Genomic DNA, 18,488 nt, shown 5'->3' on the forward strand with positions numbered 1-18,488 from the left:
CATATATTACTTTAAAAATAAAGATGTGCATTAAAGTTTTTATAAAAATAAATGTTGCCTGAATTTAGCTAGAGCATTTGCAGCTAGAGCCCCATTTAAAAACAACATTGATTGTTATGCACACTGTTTATTGAGTTGCCAGATGGTGTGAATATGATATCATAAAAAAAAGATTAACCTCAATGAACCTGACATCAGAGGATTGAATACCAGCAGTAAGTGTATTATCCCTGACTGAGGTACTAACTGTTAGGCATTAGTCATATTACTTTTGATAAAAATGCTACAAAACAATCAAGGCTATAAACACTACTGCCACTAAAATTCTTTCTCAAAATAGGTATCTCTTTTGTATTCTGGAAGATGAAATCTGGATTTTGAGTAATCTTCTCAATTGCAAATTTGTTAAATTTTCTCAGATAATAGTTCCGATATTTTAGAAATGAATTTGAAAGTAAAATGTAAAGTATTTTTTTATTCATATTAGCCCCCAATATTTCTGAGCAACATTTGATAATAAACTTCTCTAGTCATCATAATAGCTTTAAGTATCTTCACCTAATTCCCATAGACCCCTTAACCTCTTTGGGCCAGAAATTAATTCACTGTGCTTTGACTTCAGCCTTAAATTTATTGTGATAAGGTTGCATAAACCTGATCTTTAGGATTGTTATCTGAGTTGCCCATCTTTCAGCTTGTTGTTTTTCTAAGTATGGATTATCTTTGAAATTTGGTAAGGTGTTGAAAAATGGAAAAAAGCCAATAAATCAAACAAGACTTCTTTAATAAGAGTTATGATGATGTTTAAAGTTTATGATAATTTTCATTTATTCATATGCCTTATTTTATTCATCATTGACATGAGAAAGAATGTTATTGTCCATATCAAAATAATTATCCTTTATTTCTTTTTGTGTTTTATTAACTGAAATTGTACCCACTGAAAACTATGTTTATTCTTTCTATCCTGGAAATTAGAATATTATGAGAGACAGTTACCTTCAACAAATCAGGGTGGCTTGTACAAAATCTGAGTAGAGAGTGAGAGTAGAAAAAAAACTTAGTGCCAAAATTCTTTGACACCCATGTCCAGAAAGGCAAAGGTAGAAACATCAAATATGACTGCTCTCTAGTAAGAGAGGGTCCCAGGATGAAAAGACCAGACCTATTTGTAATTAGGACAGGGATGGCATAGTCCGAGGGGTAAATGAGAGGTCAGTTTTCCAACCAAAGCCAGCTCAGGAATAACAAGGTACTGTTACTGGGCAGCCACCTTCCAGAGTTAGGGCCTTACAGCATATGGCATCTTCACAACTAGGAGGCTTGCTTTATGTATGTATGTATGTATGTATGTATGTATGTATGTATGTATTTTCCCCTCTTTCTATCCAGTACTGGAGATGAACCCAGGGACATTCTAACTGAGCTACAACCACAGATTTTTCTCATTTTAGAGAGAAAGTCTGGCTAAATTGCTGAGGCTGGCCTCAAACTTGTAGTCATCCTGCCTCAGCCTCTGAGTTGCTGGGATTATAGGTGTGCACCACTGTGGTGGGCTACTAGGAAGCATTTTTAAGGTGGCATCTGAGGACTTCCTGACTGATACTAGGGATGCATTCCCGTTGTGTTTGGGATTTACAGGCTCTTACACTGTTAATGGAATTCATATAATTTATTTTGATGAACTTTAATTCAGTGAGAAGTAGGTAATTAATTATGCTTTGTCTATTCAAAGAAGTGTACTGTGAATATATTTTTTCATTTCACAGTTAGTCAACACAAAAATAAAGCTAAATACTTAAAATGTTCCCAGTTTTCAGAAAATATCATTTTCATAGAATATCATGATAATTTTAGAAAAATCAGGCAACAGTTTTTTTAAAAAATCAAAGACAGTGATCATTTATAGGAATAATTGATCATTGTAATAACAATGGGATATCCTTTTAAGCTATGAAACATTCTGAAAATGTTTAGAGTTAAGTAACAAATAGACTAAATCTCAACATTTCTGAAAAACGCTTTTTAAGAGAGATTTTCCAATGTAACTCCTCCCTCTCTCTCATAGCACGATATAACAAAGAGCTCAATTTGAATCTTGGTGTTGCTATTTAATAATTGTGAGACTGTAGGCTTTATTGCTTTAATCTCTCTGAACTTCATTTATAAAACTTAGGTAATTAAACCTACCTTAATGGTTGTTATAAAGAAATATAGGTGCCTTTCGTAGGAACTGGTTAGTAAATATTGATTTTTCACTTTGACTTTTTCTTGGACCTTCTTTGTAGTTAACTTAGTTATCATTATATTCCCTCATTTTCCAGTCTTTGAAGAATTTGAGGCTTATCATCACCTACATTTAAAATTTTTTTAATTAAATAAAAGTTGTTAATCCCTCTTGGAAGCAGAATAATTATTGTAAGAATTTAAGCTTAGTTATATATTTTATCTTAAAAAGACAATTCATCCTGGGCATTTAAAAAAAAATAAGTTTTGCGAATTTAAAATAGATGTTCTTGCCTCTGCTCCCGACACTGGGTGATTCATTCAAATTCCCTACGTGTCAGGATTTGCATTTATTAAGAAATTGTAGTACAATGAATCATCTAGGCCCTCATAGACTGTGACTGAATCCAACATATATCTATCCATTTGCATGAGCAAGAATGTGAACTCTGAGAGGCACTAGCCAGCATCACTGCAAAAACTCTATGCTATAGATCAGAAGCTTCCTTGTTTATCAAAGGCACAGAAAGTATTTGCCTGAGTCACTGCTCCCAGACTTAACAGACATTGGTTCCCATAGGTTCCCAAGCCTAATTCTAATACACCAGCTTTCTGTCACCATGATAAAATACCTGAGATAAACAAAGGGGGAAACGTTTATTTTGGCTCATGGTTTCAGAAGTTTCGTTCCATGGTCAGCTGTTTCCATGTTGTTTTGGGGCCTGTGGCAAGGTAGAATGTCTTGGTATGGAGCATGTGGTGGAGCAAAGCAGCTCACCTTATGGCAGCCAGGAAGCAAAGAGGCCAAGGGTCTCAAAAAAAAAAAAAAAAAATTAAGTTTTGGATCCTTTTTGTAGTATAATTATATGTATTTCAAATATCTATAACAGATCATTACAAACAGATGTTCACAATTTATATAGTATGGTACACATTGAAATATAATACTATGATACAAGGTAATTGGGCAATTTAGGAAAAACAACAACAAAAACACCTGTACACATTCCTATACTTTTCCTGACCAAGTCTTTTAATAAGTCTTTTAAGCTTTTAGATCACCAGGTATTATAGTTTAACTGGCCAAAGATTTGAGACAATGACTATTATCTTTTAAAAAACAAATCTAAAATTAAATTTTTATAAACATTATTCATAGGATAATTGAAAAAAATTACTTTTTCCCTTTGCTTGTCTTTAACAACTATTTATTACCATATCTATTCTATAATAAGAGTGTGGAGTAGACACTAGGGGTACAAAATAGGTGAGTCTGCCTTTGAGAGGCTTTCAGTTCAGTGTGAGAGGTATTGAAATTGTTATTTTAGGTTTGCATGTTCCTGTATAAGAGGAGCCCAAAGGGAAGCTCACCTGTCTGAGTAGCTTATGATGTGTTGGAGCTTAATGCAAATTATTTCTACATTTGTGTTCTTTATATATAAGTTGAAATATCATAGTCAGATGAAATGTATAATATAGTATAAATAGTAGGTACCTGTATATACAAGGTATATTAAAAATAAAGGTAGTTCAACCAAGTTCCCATCTGTCTTACTTGTTAGGTATACTGCTTATTTTGGGGGTACTTACATTAGCATAGCTCTTAGAGATCTAAGACATTAACTTGCTCATTTTGTTTCTGTTTCTATAGGAATTTCAGTAAACATTATCACGCTTTGTGTAAAGCAGTGCATCACCTAGCAACCATTGACTGTATTTTCTCCCTGGCCAAGGTCGCAAAGCAAGGAGATTACTGCCGGTAATATCTTTTATCTCTTCTCTTTATCATTGCTTCAGATAAAATTGCATTATTCAATTTATTCTAGTGTCTTTATTATAAAATATTACAGTTACTCAAATGTGTCAGATTATTGGTAAAGTGAAATGTCATACACATAAAGCTTGATTTGAAAAATAACAAATTCCTTTCTTATTCCACCTATTAAATGAAAGCAGATGTTTCTAACTCTAGAAATGAATGTTATATTTTAATTTTTAAGTTTATGTGGTCAGTATATTGATAAAGTTTGAGTACCCTTTTCTTATGTTGACATTGATTTGAAGACTTTACATCATTTTAAACTTTATAAAAGCTTGATTAGGGCTGGGACTGTCGCTCAGCAGTAGCGCATTTGCCTGGCATGTGTGAGGCACTGGGTTTGATTTTCAGCACCACATATAAATAAATAAAAATAAAGATCTATGAACAACTAAGAAAAAAATTTAAAAAGAGAAAAGGAAAGCTTGATTAGCTAAAAAAAGGATTGAAGGAGAATGGACATTTCTGTGATTTTCTCTGTTCCTCCTGAGAGCCCAAATTCATCCCATTATTCTTTATTGGCTTTTAAACACTCCAACATGGTTTATTCTCCTTTCCGTTGTGGATGTTAGTATGAAATAAACCTAACTTTAAATCTTAGCTCTAACTTTTAGGAAAATTTTTTTGTCTTCCAAAAGCTTGAGGGACACACACACACGTACACACCCTTCAGAAGAGTAAAAAAATATTTAGCTAATTGGCTTATTGTGAGGACTAAAAAGAAAGCCTATATATGACAGTGCCTAGCAGTATCTATGACCTACAGAGTTCTTAGTAGGCATATTTTGCTATTTATATTCTTTCATGTTTTGGTTTCTTCTTGTCACATTAGAGGGATTTGAACGAACACAGATTTGCATTGTCAGTCAGTTACCAATAGGCATTTTAGAACTGAAGCAGTGCAGTAAATGGGAAGGAAGGGAGTAGAATTATATATTCTATTTGTCATCTGTTATAGAAGGCTTAGAGTCTACAATCAGTTGACTTTTTGAAAGATTGAGGATTGAATCCAGGTTTACTATTCAACTATGTCTCCAGGCTTTTTTTTTTTTTTTTTTTTTTTTTTAAATTTTGAGACAGGATCTCGCCTTGCTAAGTTGCTTAGGACACTAATAGTCTGGTGTTACTTAATTCCAGTCATGGGTCGAGATGATGTATTCTTCTGTCTGATGAGCAGCCCTAGCTATTTCAGTCTAGCATATATCTGTCCACTGTTCTGAGCCCACTACCTCAGAAAGCAGCCAGCACCCATAGGGGAAGACTGGCCCTTCCATGGGCCTTGGTCCTATCCCAGATCCTACCTGGTAATTCTTTGCTGTCTTGTTAGTTTTTAGGTGCCTTTGGGTAGCTCTTTCCTATACTTTGTCTAGCTTTTCTCCTTGGATGGGTAGGAAGATTGTTTCAAGTTACCTAGTTTGTCAGTGAAACATTTTAGGACATTTCATTTTGGCATTTCACATATCAAAAACTTCCCAAATTGGGCACTGCATATATTAAGAAGAATCAATCTAAAAAAAATCTAAATAAATTATGCCATAATCTTTCAGTAGTCTTATCAATCTCTTTTTTGGCAAAAATTAAACTGAATGTAAATAGCCATGAAATAGGAGATTTCTATCTAAAATTCATTTTAAATAGTATACAAGTGTCTAAAGTTTGTTTTTCTTAAATTTCCAGCTATTGAAAGACATTAGTGCTTTTGAACTGTTTTATTTTAATTCAAATTGATTATTTGACTTCATAATTGAAATCTTTTCTTTCTAAACAGTATTAAGATCTTTTTATTCACTATAGTCTAAAACTTTAGGCAAAAGTTTTTATTTTAGGGTCTCTTATTCCAATTTATATAATGAATATTATACTGTTTTAACTAATGTAGATTATCTTGTTTCTCTGGATCAGTTGAAATAGAAAGATGCAATTTTAAAAATATAAAGTAAAATAAACAAATTTGTTCAAGTTCACATGGTTCATTTTTTTTTCCCAGGAAATGTCTGGATTTTCTCAGTTCTTTCCCCCTTGTGGCCATAAAATATCATTAATATGCTTTTGCCACTTTTCTAGCTATAAATATTCTGTCCTACTGTAACATCCCAGCTCCATTGATTATCCTTTACTGTTATTCTACCAGGAAGTGTTTTATCATTATATAATTTTGATAGCAACAGAATAAGTCAGTAAAGCAGAACAAATCACTCAAAATTTCGTCCTGAAGTGAAAATCTTTTTTGGGAAGTCATATCAATGTCATGAATGTGATATAGTGATTTCACTTGGCAGAGCACCTAGGATTTTGTTTTTAAATTGATATCACAAGTGTTTCGTTTTTTTTTTTTCCTCTTGTAGTAAATTCATAATCCATCTAGATAAAAATCCTATGTTAGAATTATACTCTAAAATCCAAGAACTGTAATTTCAATGTTCGTCTCCATGATGATGTCAAATTATTTACTCAGGAGATACCTGAGTCACTTTCTTTGAAAAATATGAGAGTATTTTCTTGAGATTTTATTAGCCAGATATATGAAAGAAGAAGAATACTATGTATTTAGGAAAGTGGTGTTTCTTGGCATAATAAGTATGTTCTGAAAGTGTTCATATATAAAGTTCTGGGTCAGATAACTTGAGGAGGTTGTTTGTAGGATGCTATGCTGAAAAACACCAATAAATGGCCAAGAAACTGATGAAAAGATGTTCAGCATTAATAATCAATAGTTACAAATTAAAACGATGAAGGTAGCAGCCTTCACCCACCACATGGTCAAAAATTTAAAAATTTGAATATATCAGCTCTGTTGAGGGTATAAAAAACAAGTCAACTTTTATATCCTGCTGACACAAAAAAAGTATATTGGTAGAGCTTCTCTTGAATACTGAAATAAAAAGTATTCATACCCACTTCAGGAATTTTCCCTAGCTTAGAGAAACACTAGGACACATACACATATAAGGTTATTTATTGCAGCATTATTTATAACAATGAAAATTTGGACACAGTGCAGCAACTTCAAAAGAACACTGAAACTCTGATAATAAATGATCCTTAATTTTCAGCATACTGTACTATCAGGGTTCATTGGACCTAATTTCAGTTTTTTAAGGGTATTCCAAAGATCAATGAAAAAAATTATCTTTTTTTCATTTAAAATGGAGAATAAAACTCATTGTGTCTTATATTTATTATGTGGGTCCATTGGACCCTTTAATCAATCTGAGATAGACTTTGAAATCTTTAGTGAATCTTGAAATATTTATTATTTCAATATCCTAGGGGCTATTTCACATTGTTTTCAGTTATTCCAACTATGATATAAAAGCCTAAAATAAAAAGAAATCTGGAGAATCTGGAGAATGATAATGCAAAATGAGGGAAAAAATATTACCTTTTTGTTTTCTTATCATGTTGCTCAAAGTGATATACCATCTTTGAAGAAGGTATAAAAGAAAAGCGCAGGTGCTAAAGTTGTAATCTGCTGATAACTTTCATTGGGTAGAGTTGAGAATTCAGAATTTTTCATCTTTCACCTATAATAAAAGGTAAAACAGTTGACAAAGGACCATTTCACAGTTAGTAGGTTAATCAGAAGATGAAGAGAAAGATAGTGTTCTAAATACTATTGACAATAAGGCATCTCCTATATAAACAAAATCAATTATAAATGCTCATGTGACTATTTTTAGTCAATATTATTATTAAAAATTGATGTATCAATAATGTATTTGTAGGGCAAGATAAAATATGCTATTCTCATCCAGTCATTCCATATGAAGCATTCATCATGTAATATTTGGTGACTAGAAACTCGATAATCCTGTTTTGTTAAAAGACATCATGGTTTTCTGTCTTTCATTGTAGTTGTTCACCAAAATTTATTTGATGCAGTTTATAGGTGAACAGGTAGGAGGAGCTTGAAAGGATATGGATGCTATAGAAATGAAAATATTAATTTGATTAATTATTCTAATTGGTGTCTATAAATCTAAAAATGAAAATGTTTTGTGGTTATGGAACAAAAGAGTTTTAGCTCTCCTTCCAGAAAATTATCAGTTTTAGGTAGTTTTGAATGCATTTTGTCTCTGAGAGTATGAGAAGAACCAGAACAAATGAACTAGAAACTATTAGAAGTTATTAAAATTTGGAATTCAGTATTTATAAATGAATGTATTCCAGGTGCATGCATGAAAGTTGATAATGCAGTTATATTCAGAATGTGTTACCCTATTTCAATTATATAAGCCTTGAAAACCAGAAAACTATGAAATAAAAATGTGACACTTGCCATTTTTAAATTCTTACTAAGGGTTTGGGGGGTATAGTCCAGTGGTAGAACACATGTCTAGCATTCATGAACCCTTGGGTTTGATCCCCAGCATGCCAAAACAAATAAGCAAACACATGTACACACACATATATAAGATACATATAATAATATGTAAAATTATTTATAAAATGGACTTTAAAATATTAAAAATAAGAGTCTGTTGGATCAGATGGTAATGGTCAAATTGATTTTCTTATGTGTACTGATGGTTTAAATACACTATTGAGTTAAAAATAGTTGTACAATGTTATATTACGATATAACTTTTTTTTAACCAATATGATGTGTCTATAAACATAAATTTATAGAGGAAGGTTGGGAATAGGAGACACCAAACTGATCTCAGTGATAACATCTGGGAGAAGTCCCAGCAGGGCTGGCTCAGGGGATAGGATAAATAGATAATACTGATAAGATATAATGGATGATAAGATATGAAGGCTTTGAAAACTGATAAGGTTCACAGGCTTAAAAAAAATGAGATGCCTTAAAGATAGGCATCTCATTCTCAGATAAAACCTTTCTCACCTAATTACTCCTTACAAATTCTTTGACTCCCATCTACACATTATTTTACTCTAGTCAGGCTCCTCTCTACCCTGCCTCTTTTATTTCTCCTCCTCCTCCTCCTCCTCCTCCTCCCTCCTCCTCCCCCCCCCTCCCCCCCTCTCCCCCCCCACCTTGGGAATGCTAAACACATACTCTGACACTGAACTATGCTCCCAGCCGCCCAAAATAATATTTATATAAAAAAAGTGAAAGATATAAATGATCATAGAAATTAAACAGAATATGAAAATTTTAGATCATTCTGTGTTCAGTCCAACACATGACATTATTAATACTAAGGTAATTATTAAATATAGAAATAATTTTATATGATTTACTTTATTATGCTCATTACTGAAAATAATTCAAGTAGTGATAATCTGAACTGTTACTTTTAGTAATGAAAATATGTTTGATCTTAAACAACAACAGAAAAATTAAAAGGGTCGTGAAAAGGTCATCTGTAGTCTTGGAGCCGTCAGAAGACTGCTAAGTTCATGCTTCAGCGCACAGTTATTCCCAGTTATTATTTTATAGTTAAAATTATACTTTTATACTCAAAGCCTTATCTGACTCTTAATGTCTATGTTTAAGGTTTTGCTGTCTATTTAGTAACTGGGTACTGAAATTTTTCATGCTGAGAGATTTTTTTTTTTAAAAAGCTATTTTCATGCCTATAAATTGAAATCTTAACTTTTTTGCAGGCCAACTTTACAAGAAGAAAAGAGAATCATGATAAAAAATGGAAGGCATCCTGTGATTGACGTGTTGCTGGGAGAACAGGATCAGTATGTTCCCAGTAGTACAAATTTATCAGTAAGTACCACATTTTAAGATTAAAAAAAGTAAAAGATGATAACATTGATTCCAGCTTTTTGGAATATCACATAAGTATTTTTTTATATTTATTTTGTGGTTGTACTTGGGCACAGTACCTTTATTTTATTTATTTATTTTTATGTGGTGCTGCGGATTGAACCCAGGGCCTCGAACATGCTAGTGAGCCGTCTACCGCTAAGCCACAACCCTACCTCCATAGATATTTTTTTCCCCATAAATATTTTTTATAATTTAAAATTATCCAGGTTTTAACTTTGGCTTTAAATGGACTAATCCTGGGTATAGTTTCATATTCACTATTAAATATGGAATTGATTCAAATTCCAATGAAAATTTATTCATAGATGGAAAGATTTAGCAACTGAAGAGGATTATCTTAGTTCTCCTAGGTAACACAATAACAATATTTACCAATACCCAAATATGCTGATGAGACTGGAATCACACCAGGGTTTTGTAAATTCCTATTATCATATAGTGTTATATGCTTTGTCGTGTGTTCCACTATTTTCAGATGCTCTGGGAAAAAAGACAAAACAAATGCTTTACCTCATTTCCATGATAATTTTCATCATATGGGCTTGAGTTCTCTATAGAACATTAATGACCCTGAATACTTAACTCATTTAGCACATACTTAATGAGTGCCTCAGGTAGTTAAGTGAGTATTAGGAACAGAGAGTAGTAAGCTATTTGGAACTTTTCCCTGCCCTTGCAGAGCTGTGGCCTAGCAGAGAAGATGGACGGACTAATATAGTACAGCTTATTTAGTGCTAGAATGTTGTTAATCAATGTGTTCTGGGAACAGGTAACAGCTTGACCTAACCTAGTGTGGGAAATATGAAGAAGGTTCCCCAAGGTGACATACAGACTGAAGAATGAGTCAGTGTAAGCTAGGGAGAGGGGGGAAATATGCTACATAGAGGAACCAGCCTGGCAGAGACTGGAAGTAAGGCGGACCAGGGTGAACTTAAGGAACTGAAAGATATTAAGTGAGGTAAGGGCACAGAGCATAAGAAAAGATGTGTTTAAAGATAAGGAAGAGGCCAGTTTACTTATAGGTTTTGTTCAGAAATGTACATTCTTAAAAGATTGAGAATACTAGCAAGAGAGTGAATTGGGAAAAATATGAATTGTGGCAGGTGTGTGAGTTACACTGAAGTTACATTATCAGAGCTAAGCAGAGCCAAATACTAAAGTGGTAAGGATAGATTTTTATCCAGTAATATTGTTGTAATAAGGAAAAGAGCCCAGCATGACTTTGACTTGACTAATTTGTGCAGGGGCTAAAAGGAGAATGAGAAATTGGCAGGGGGGTGAACTGAAAGGGGTGGGGTGAGATTGGTTAATGTGAAACCTGTCTGAATTTGTTAACCTGTACTTATACCACAGTTCAGAGAGCTAGCTCTTATTCCCTGAGAGGACAGTCTGGGTGGTAAAATATATATATATCTCAAAGAGGCAGAGAAATAATTTAGAATTGCAAGCTTTCTAAAGTAACTGCTCTAAGAAAGGCCTTAGTGGTCTATCTGCCTATCACCAAGTTTGTGCTGGAACAAATAGTAAATTCTCCTGGCAGCACTGTGTTTTCTCAGGCAGACACTGTAAGAGAGTCTGGTTCTTCTAAGGATGCTGTCTTGAGCTGTTGAAAACTATGCTAGTGTTCACGTATTTTTAATGAGGAGGGTGGACTAAATTATTTGTGTTCAGAGTTTATAATTATGGAGTCTGAAGTTGAGACCTAGTTGAGAAAAGGGCAGTGGTGCTGACTAGTGGTTGATCAAGGAGACAGCCTTCATCAACATTAAAATAATGTGCAATTGGGGCCAAAGAATATGTAAGAAATAATTGAGAGATTGTATCTGAGAATGAGGTGCCGGTCTTTAAGATTTCAGAGGTGGTATTCTTTTGGGTGATGGTAGGATCTAGGTAAGCCTTGGAAGGTGGGTAGCAGAAGGAAGAAGGTATTTGGAAATGAGCTCAAGAAAGAGAATTTGGGAGTCATCCATGTGAATGTTGAGATTGTCGAAGGTACCAAGGGATCTTTTGTGGAAGATGATAGTGATCCAGGTGTCAGAGATTATAGGGCATGGGCACTGGTGACATAAGGTTTCTAGGTGCCTTCAGTGAGGATAAACAGAAGTGGTAAGACCTAAAGAAGCAAAGAAAGACTTCTGAGTCCTAAGTTGCATTGGGTAGGATGTGGCTCAGCTCCCAAAGAGAGGACTGCAAGGGAGTTTCCATCTAAGTCAGTGTATGAAGGAAATGTTAAGCAAATGGTTAAAAATATACAAGTATCAAGAAATATTTCTGAAGACAATGAAGAATTAAGATGTAGTGGGGCAGTCAGATAGTAGACCAGAACTTCAGGGAGTTGGGACTATTACAAAATATTCCATCTTGGACCATGACTAAGGGGGAGAGACATGTGGCATGGTGAATTTGGCTGGTCACAAGACTGGTAATCTAGTTTCATGTTGCATTTGATATTATACAAAGGCTTATTGGTAGTTTGTAACCCTATTATCTTAGTTGGTTCAGGCTGCCATAACAAAACACCATAGATGGGGTAATTTATAAACAACAGAAATTTGTCTCTTGTAGTTGTGGAGGCTCAGAGGTCTAAAATCGAAGTCTCCGTATCTTGTGAGGCCCTGTTTCCTGGTTTGTAGATGCTACCTCACTGTGTCATCACATGGTGGAAGACTTGACAGATCTCTCTTAAGCCCTCATGACCTAATCACTTCCCAGAGCCCCCCACCTTCTAATGCCATCATCTTGGGAGTTGGAATTTCAGCATATGAATGTGGGGGTGGCAGGGAGACACAAATATTCAGACCATGGCAATCCAAGGACTACTGTCTGTAAATTGTTTACTCTCATTAGAAAATTTGTCTATTACTTAATATATCAAATAAGACAATAAGTACTGATCTTTCATTGTCTTTAGAAAGACATAATTCCCTTTTCAGTTCTCATAATAACAATGGGGTATAACTTTTCTTGAGTAAGTAATATAGTTTCAATAGATAATAGCTTGGTTTATATTTAACTTATTAGTCACATAAAAATCTTTTCCTGTTACTGGGTTCCCATGGCCATCAGCTAGATCCCAATTATGTTATTTTTGAAGAACTAAAATAACCTTCTAATTACAAGGATGTTTTAAAGAAATATTGCACTCATATTTAAATCTTTACAAAATAAATGGAATGATTTTTTTTAACCATCAGGCACCTCAGAATATTCCAGAATATTCATTTCTTTTACATATGCTTTTTCTAACTCAAGTAGGAGTTGATATAAAACTGTTGCTATGGTGAAGTGTATTCTATTTTTCAGGGTATAAATTTATATATAGGGATAATGTTGAGAAAGAACTTACTATGTGAAATTCACTGTATATTATGGCTATTAATTTATAAAATATGCCCTAAAAATAATTTCCTCAAAGTTGAATGGCATTGTTCCTTTGATAACCATTTAGTTTTAAGAAATAGTCTTCCATACATGTAAATTATAAATATGATTGATTTTCTGGATTCTGTATTATATGAAATTATTCCAGTGCTACTGAACAAACCAACTTTCTGCCCACTTTTCTTCTCCCCATTTTAAGAATGCTTTTTAAGCCCCCTGCCCCCCCCCTTTTCTTCTTCCATAATTCATTGTGTAATCTAAGTATTATATTGATTTGGCAGCTTCTGGATCTTCCTACCTTCATCTTGCCCCTCTCCAATCACTCTCCACTCTGTAGACAGCCACAGGGCCTTTTCTAACCTGTCATGTCATTCTCCCATTTGAATCCATGCTTTATGTTCCAACCATATAGACTTCTTACACTTCCCAAGTATCTGTGGGACTTGGCAGATGGTATCTGCTGCCTGGAATGTCATTTTTCTCCACCTTCCCTCTTCTCACCCACACTCACAACCCACTCCACCCCACTCTCTAGCTAGCTCCTGATAATTCTTCCAGTTTTGTCTTGGATGTACCTTCTTACATGAAGCTTTCCCTCACCGAGGCTGGGATGGGCACCCCAATCTCATACCTACCTATGTTTCTATCTTGGTATCTATCCCACCAAATTATAATTTATTTTTTCTTTTTTTTTTTTTCATTTGTACTTCCCAGCAGACTGTAAGCTTGAAGAGAACAAGGAATATTTCCCTCTTTTTGTAGGTGTAATTTCACTATTAATCACACATCTCTAGCACATAACAGGAACCTAATCAGATTTGTTAAATAAGGATTAACTAGAAGCTTCAGCAGTCTCCAAGTCTCACTTTAAAATTTTGCCTTTTTGTTCCATAAAATGTTACTTTTCAGGATACTATGGAGTTTGGATCAGGTGGGGGGTGGGGAGGGTTTCACATTGCAGAATAACTGCCCTGTAGAACTAGAAGAAAAATTTTGGATTTTGTAGTACAACATCTCTTCATACTTGTGAATAAAATACATCCCAGAATAAGGAAATAACCTTTCATAGGTTGCCCAAGTTGGATAGTCTTAGACTCTTTCCCCAAGCACAGATGTATTCTACGGCAAACCAGTGCTTTCCAAACTTTTCACTTCACTGAACCTAGAAAATGGTAATATTTTGATGGTTCACTGGAATCAAAGGAGAAGGTAGAGGTTGCTCAGAGCCAAAGGAGATTGGCCCAGAGGCTGTGGTCACCCAGCCCCACCTGCCACCTTGAGGATTAATTGGTCAGAGTCATGACACACCTCCAGCACTATGAAAAACCAAGACATACTCCTTGGGAACCTTCACTATAAGACACTGCAGTCTCAACCCTCCGTGATTGTTTGTTTATTAAACCAAACAGCTTTCTTTCTATTAAATAGATTTTGATAGCAATTAAAATTGAGGATTTGTTTGTGGAGTTCTTTTATTTTGTTTTTAGCATAAGTAATATAATTCAACTTATTCGGAAGGGCAGTGGGGGTGGGACTGAGTCAAATGTGCAGAGTAAGAAGATTCCCAGGAAGCACTTTGAACCCTGTAGATATATCTACCCAGGGGAAGTCCACAGTCTGGATGTTATAGAGCTAGGACAAGGTGGACACTGGGATCCTGGTCCCAGTTGTTTCTGAGATCAAGAAGTGGCCTGGGGCTTTTCTATCCCAAGTGCTGTGTGTGACACATAGTAGGTATTAATGTATTTGTTAGTAATGAGTGTTTGAAGCTGGTAAAGATGAGGACAGGCTTTCCAATTTCTTCTTTCATCCTAGTACATGTATACTTTTAGTTGCCCCAGAAATGCTTGCTTTGGTTATAGAAGAACTAAAAGACTAATTATAGTAATATTAATAAACTGTTGACTATTTGTACCTAATTACCAAGCAGAACAACAGTAATGCATACCATAAAATACATCTAAGCTTTAAGCTTAATTTTGTTCTGTGGCTCAATTATTCTCATAGATTCTGCTAGAAATGTGTTTTTCATATGGCATGGTTATTGGATTATAAGTCCAAGGATAAAAGTTAGAGGAAATATTATGGTAATTGAGCACTGTGTTCTATGACTTCTCTCCTCTAGTGTCCCTCCCTTCCTTCTTCTGAAACAGTGAAATAGAAAAGATGATTTGTATGATAACTGATTTCTTTTCGAGTGTTCTAACCTATGCTTCTGTCTCTTTGCCCAGAATGTTTCTTCTCCTCTCTCTTACCCATCTCCTTTGATTGAACTCCTATTCATTCTTGAAGATCTAATAGAATACTCCCTCATTCTTAGAGCCTTCACCATTACTGTAGCCAGAAATAATCTTTTTCTCTTCTAGCACTTTCTTCTGGTCATGTACTACTTTTTGGCTCCAGGGATAATGGAGAAGTGACATGGTGATAGGAGATATAAATTCAAATCTTGTTCTGTTGTTTTACGGTCATGTTAGGACATCATACTCCATGGGATTTAGTTTCCTCAACCATAAAATAAAGGGTCTGGACTGTGTACCAATCAGGTCTCACATCCAGTGGAAGGTCAGGTGGGCAGCATTCAGGGGTCAGAAGGATTGACATCTCAACACACAGCGAGTGCTGCTGTCCGGGCTTGTGGTCCTCTTTTCTGTTTCTAGGTCTCTCTGGGCTAAATAGCAAAGATTTTGGCCGAGAGCTTATCTGGAGGAGGCTTTCACTGGAGAGTCTTTCACTGTAACCTGCCCTTGATTGACATTTTCAGGGAATAAAACACTTTGAAACTGCCAAATTTTTTTAGCGGCCTGCAGCTATTATAAAAATAGTTCTACCATGATTGTTCCTTAAAGGTAGATGTCAATATCTTTACCTGTCAAGGAAGAAAACATTATTTGCAGAAAATTAGCTGTTGCTCAAGTTTTGGAATTAACTCATGACTATCTTAAACTTTTTCTTTTCTACTGTGTGTCTTCTGATTTCAGGGATATTATGGCCAACTATTATCTAGTGTACCCAGTGGTGGATCCAAGGACCCTGACATAGGAGCACTTTTCTCCTTACTTAGCAGTGACTAAGTGACTATGATTCTCTGTCATTGAATAAGGGTCCCCTTTAAAACATCTGTCAGAGGATGAACTTAAGTTAACATTCCAAGTTTTCCTACTTAGTAATAGTATTATTGGTCAAAATACTTCTCCAAGCTTTTATTTCCTCACCTATAAGACAGGAATACAGTAATTCTAGTATTACCCTATCAAATTGTCATAAGAACTAAATGAGATGATACAAAATCATTAACACAGTGCCTGGCACTCATTAAACTGTGATTTTCATAAAATATTTTAAGGTTTACCTTTTATTTTTTCAACTTTTTAAAAATGTTCTCCTTTACCAAATAACGTGGCATTTAATGTTGAAGTTGCTTAGTTATCTCAAGTGTAGATTCACCGTTTTGATTCTCAGTGAACAATATTAAGTTCTGATTGACTGATGCTATTCAGAAAGACATCATCCATAGTAGGGTAAAAAGTTTACAGAATGTACTCCTAGCCTCTCCACAGGCTCATATGTCTTTCAAATCAGGGTGTCTCAAGTACATATGGCTTTGTGATATTCAACAATATAGATATACCATAATTGCCTTGTAAATTGCTTTTATCTTGCTGTTATAAAAAATTATGCAATTGTGCCTCGAAATACTCATGGTAGAAAACTTGGTAAAACCATAGGGAAAAACAAAACACATCTAGGTAATTAGATTTTTCCCCATTTTTGTCAATAATATGGTTTTTCTTTGTTACTCATTAAGTGATGTATTTCTCAATGAATAAATAATTTCAAGAGAAATTATTAATTAATATCTAATTTAATCAAAATTTAATCTAATTAATATCTAATTTAATCAAAACTAACTTTTCAGGCAAGACAGATGGCAGCAGATTATATTGGTTATAAGTGTGTCCTCTCCTAATTTAAGTGTTAAATAATCTATCTGGATCTCAGTTTCTTTACCTAAAAAATGATGATAAATGAATATACATTTAAAATGATGCCTGGCATAGGGCAAGCACTGTATAAATGAACTTATATTTTTAGTTAATTAGCTAAATAAAATAAATTGATGCTAATAGCCTTGGAAAGCTGGGGGGTTTTATGTGTGTAGATTTTTAAATAGAGGTGGAAAGGGAAGTACCCCCCAGATGCACCCCATTCTTCCCCTACCCTCCTTCCTGCGCCAAGACAACTCAGCTGATGCCTGATATAGCACCTGTTACTTCCCATCTCTCTTTTGTCCAAGGCTTTCCCAACTCTCTCTGGGCTGTAGAGGCTATAGTTCCCATAGAAGGAAACTCCAGGAGAAGGACAATAGCTGCTATAGCTTTGTGAGGCCAGATGGGTGCCAGAACATGCCAGTACCACCACAAGAGAGTCCCGATTTGGCCAGGAGACCATGTAGGACTCTTGTGGTACCCATGTGGGACTTCCTGGACTAGAAAGAAGGTATAGGGGAACATGGACTAACCCTCCAGTTTCCTTAAAGAAGGGCCACTGATGGTTCTGGAAGTTGGAGGGTTTTGGTGAACTGACTCTTATAGGAAATCAATCAAAACTCATACTGTATGTAGCTCTGCTACATGACCAGTAGACATCTGCTGGTCCAAGCATGGGTCATTAAATTATTGGATTGTGTCATGGTCTAGAATAAGGATGACAGATTTAACAAGTAAAAGTATATGATACCCAGTTAAATTTGAATTTTAGGTAAATAATTAATAGTTTTTTATTAACTATGTCCTATGCATTATTTGTTTTATGCTAAAACATTATTTATTATCAGAATTTTAGATTTTACTAACATCCTGTATTTGATCCAGCAACCCTAGTTTATCTAAAAGGACTTGGTAGAGGGTCCAGGATGGTAAGAGTAGCCTTTATTCAGCTCAGGGAAATTGCTCTTTAAATTTTACCCACTGGCTTAGCTTAGAGATGGATAAATATACCCCTAATCCCATTCATATTTAGGATTATGGTTTAATCACTTCAGTGATTTGAAGAGTTTAAAGAACTTCAATACATATTATAAATGTTCCTCTTAAAGGCTCTTGTAGTTTATACTTACACCCCAGCAGTATTGAGTGAAAATCTGAGAGGGAGGTAATTAATTTGACCTTAGTTTGTGTATGATTGGCAGCCCTAGTCTTTGTTAGCCTTCAACAAATTGGTCTTTGGGGGCACTGTCACTAGAGTGAGGATAGAATAACTTACCTTATAATATTTGTTTTCTAATATCCTGGATTATAAAACCATAGTAAT

The 18,488-nt window shown here is 34.7% G+C and overlaps 1 protein-coding gene across 2 annotated transcripts in view; it reads left to right on the forward strand.

Moving 5' to 3' along the window:
- Positions 1-18,488, forward strand: part of Msh3 (mutS homolog 3) — a 185,245-nt gene that overhangs the window by 120,676 nt on the left and 46,081 nt on the right. For both annotated transcript variants that reach the window (XM_046427851.2, XM_058574355.1), the window contains exons 18-19: positions 3,878-3,985; positions 9,620-9,731. In XM_046427851.2, the coding sequence (XP_046283807.2) occupies positions 3,878-3,985; positions 9,620-9,731 (220 nt within the window). The remainder of the gene's footprint in view (positions 1-3,877; positions 3,986-9,619; positions 9,732-18,488) is intronic.

Source organism: Marmota monax, unplaced genomic scaffold, assembly GCF_021218885.2.
Source record: "Marmota monax isolate L192 unplaced genomic scaffold, Marmota_monax_Labrador192_F-V1.1 WCK01_AAM20220418_F8-fsc00018, whole genome shotgun sequence".
Taxonomy (NCBI): Eukaryota; Metazoa; Chordata; class Mammalia; order Rodentia; family Sciuridae; genus Marmota; species Marmota monax.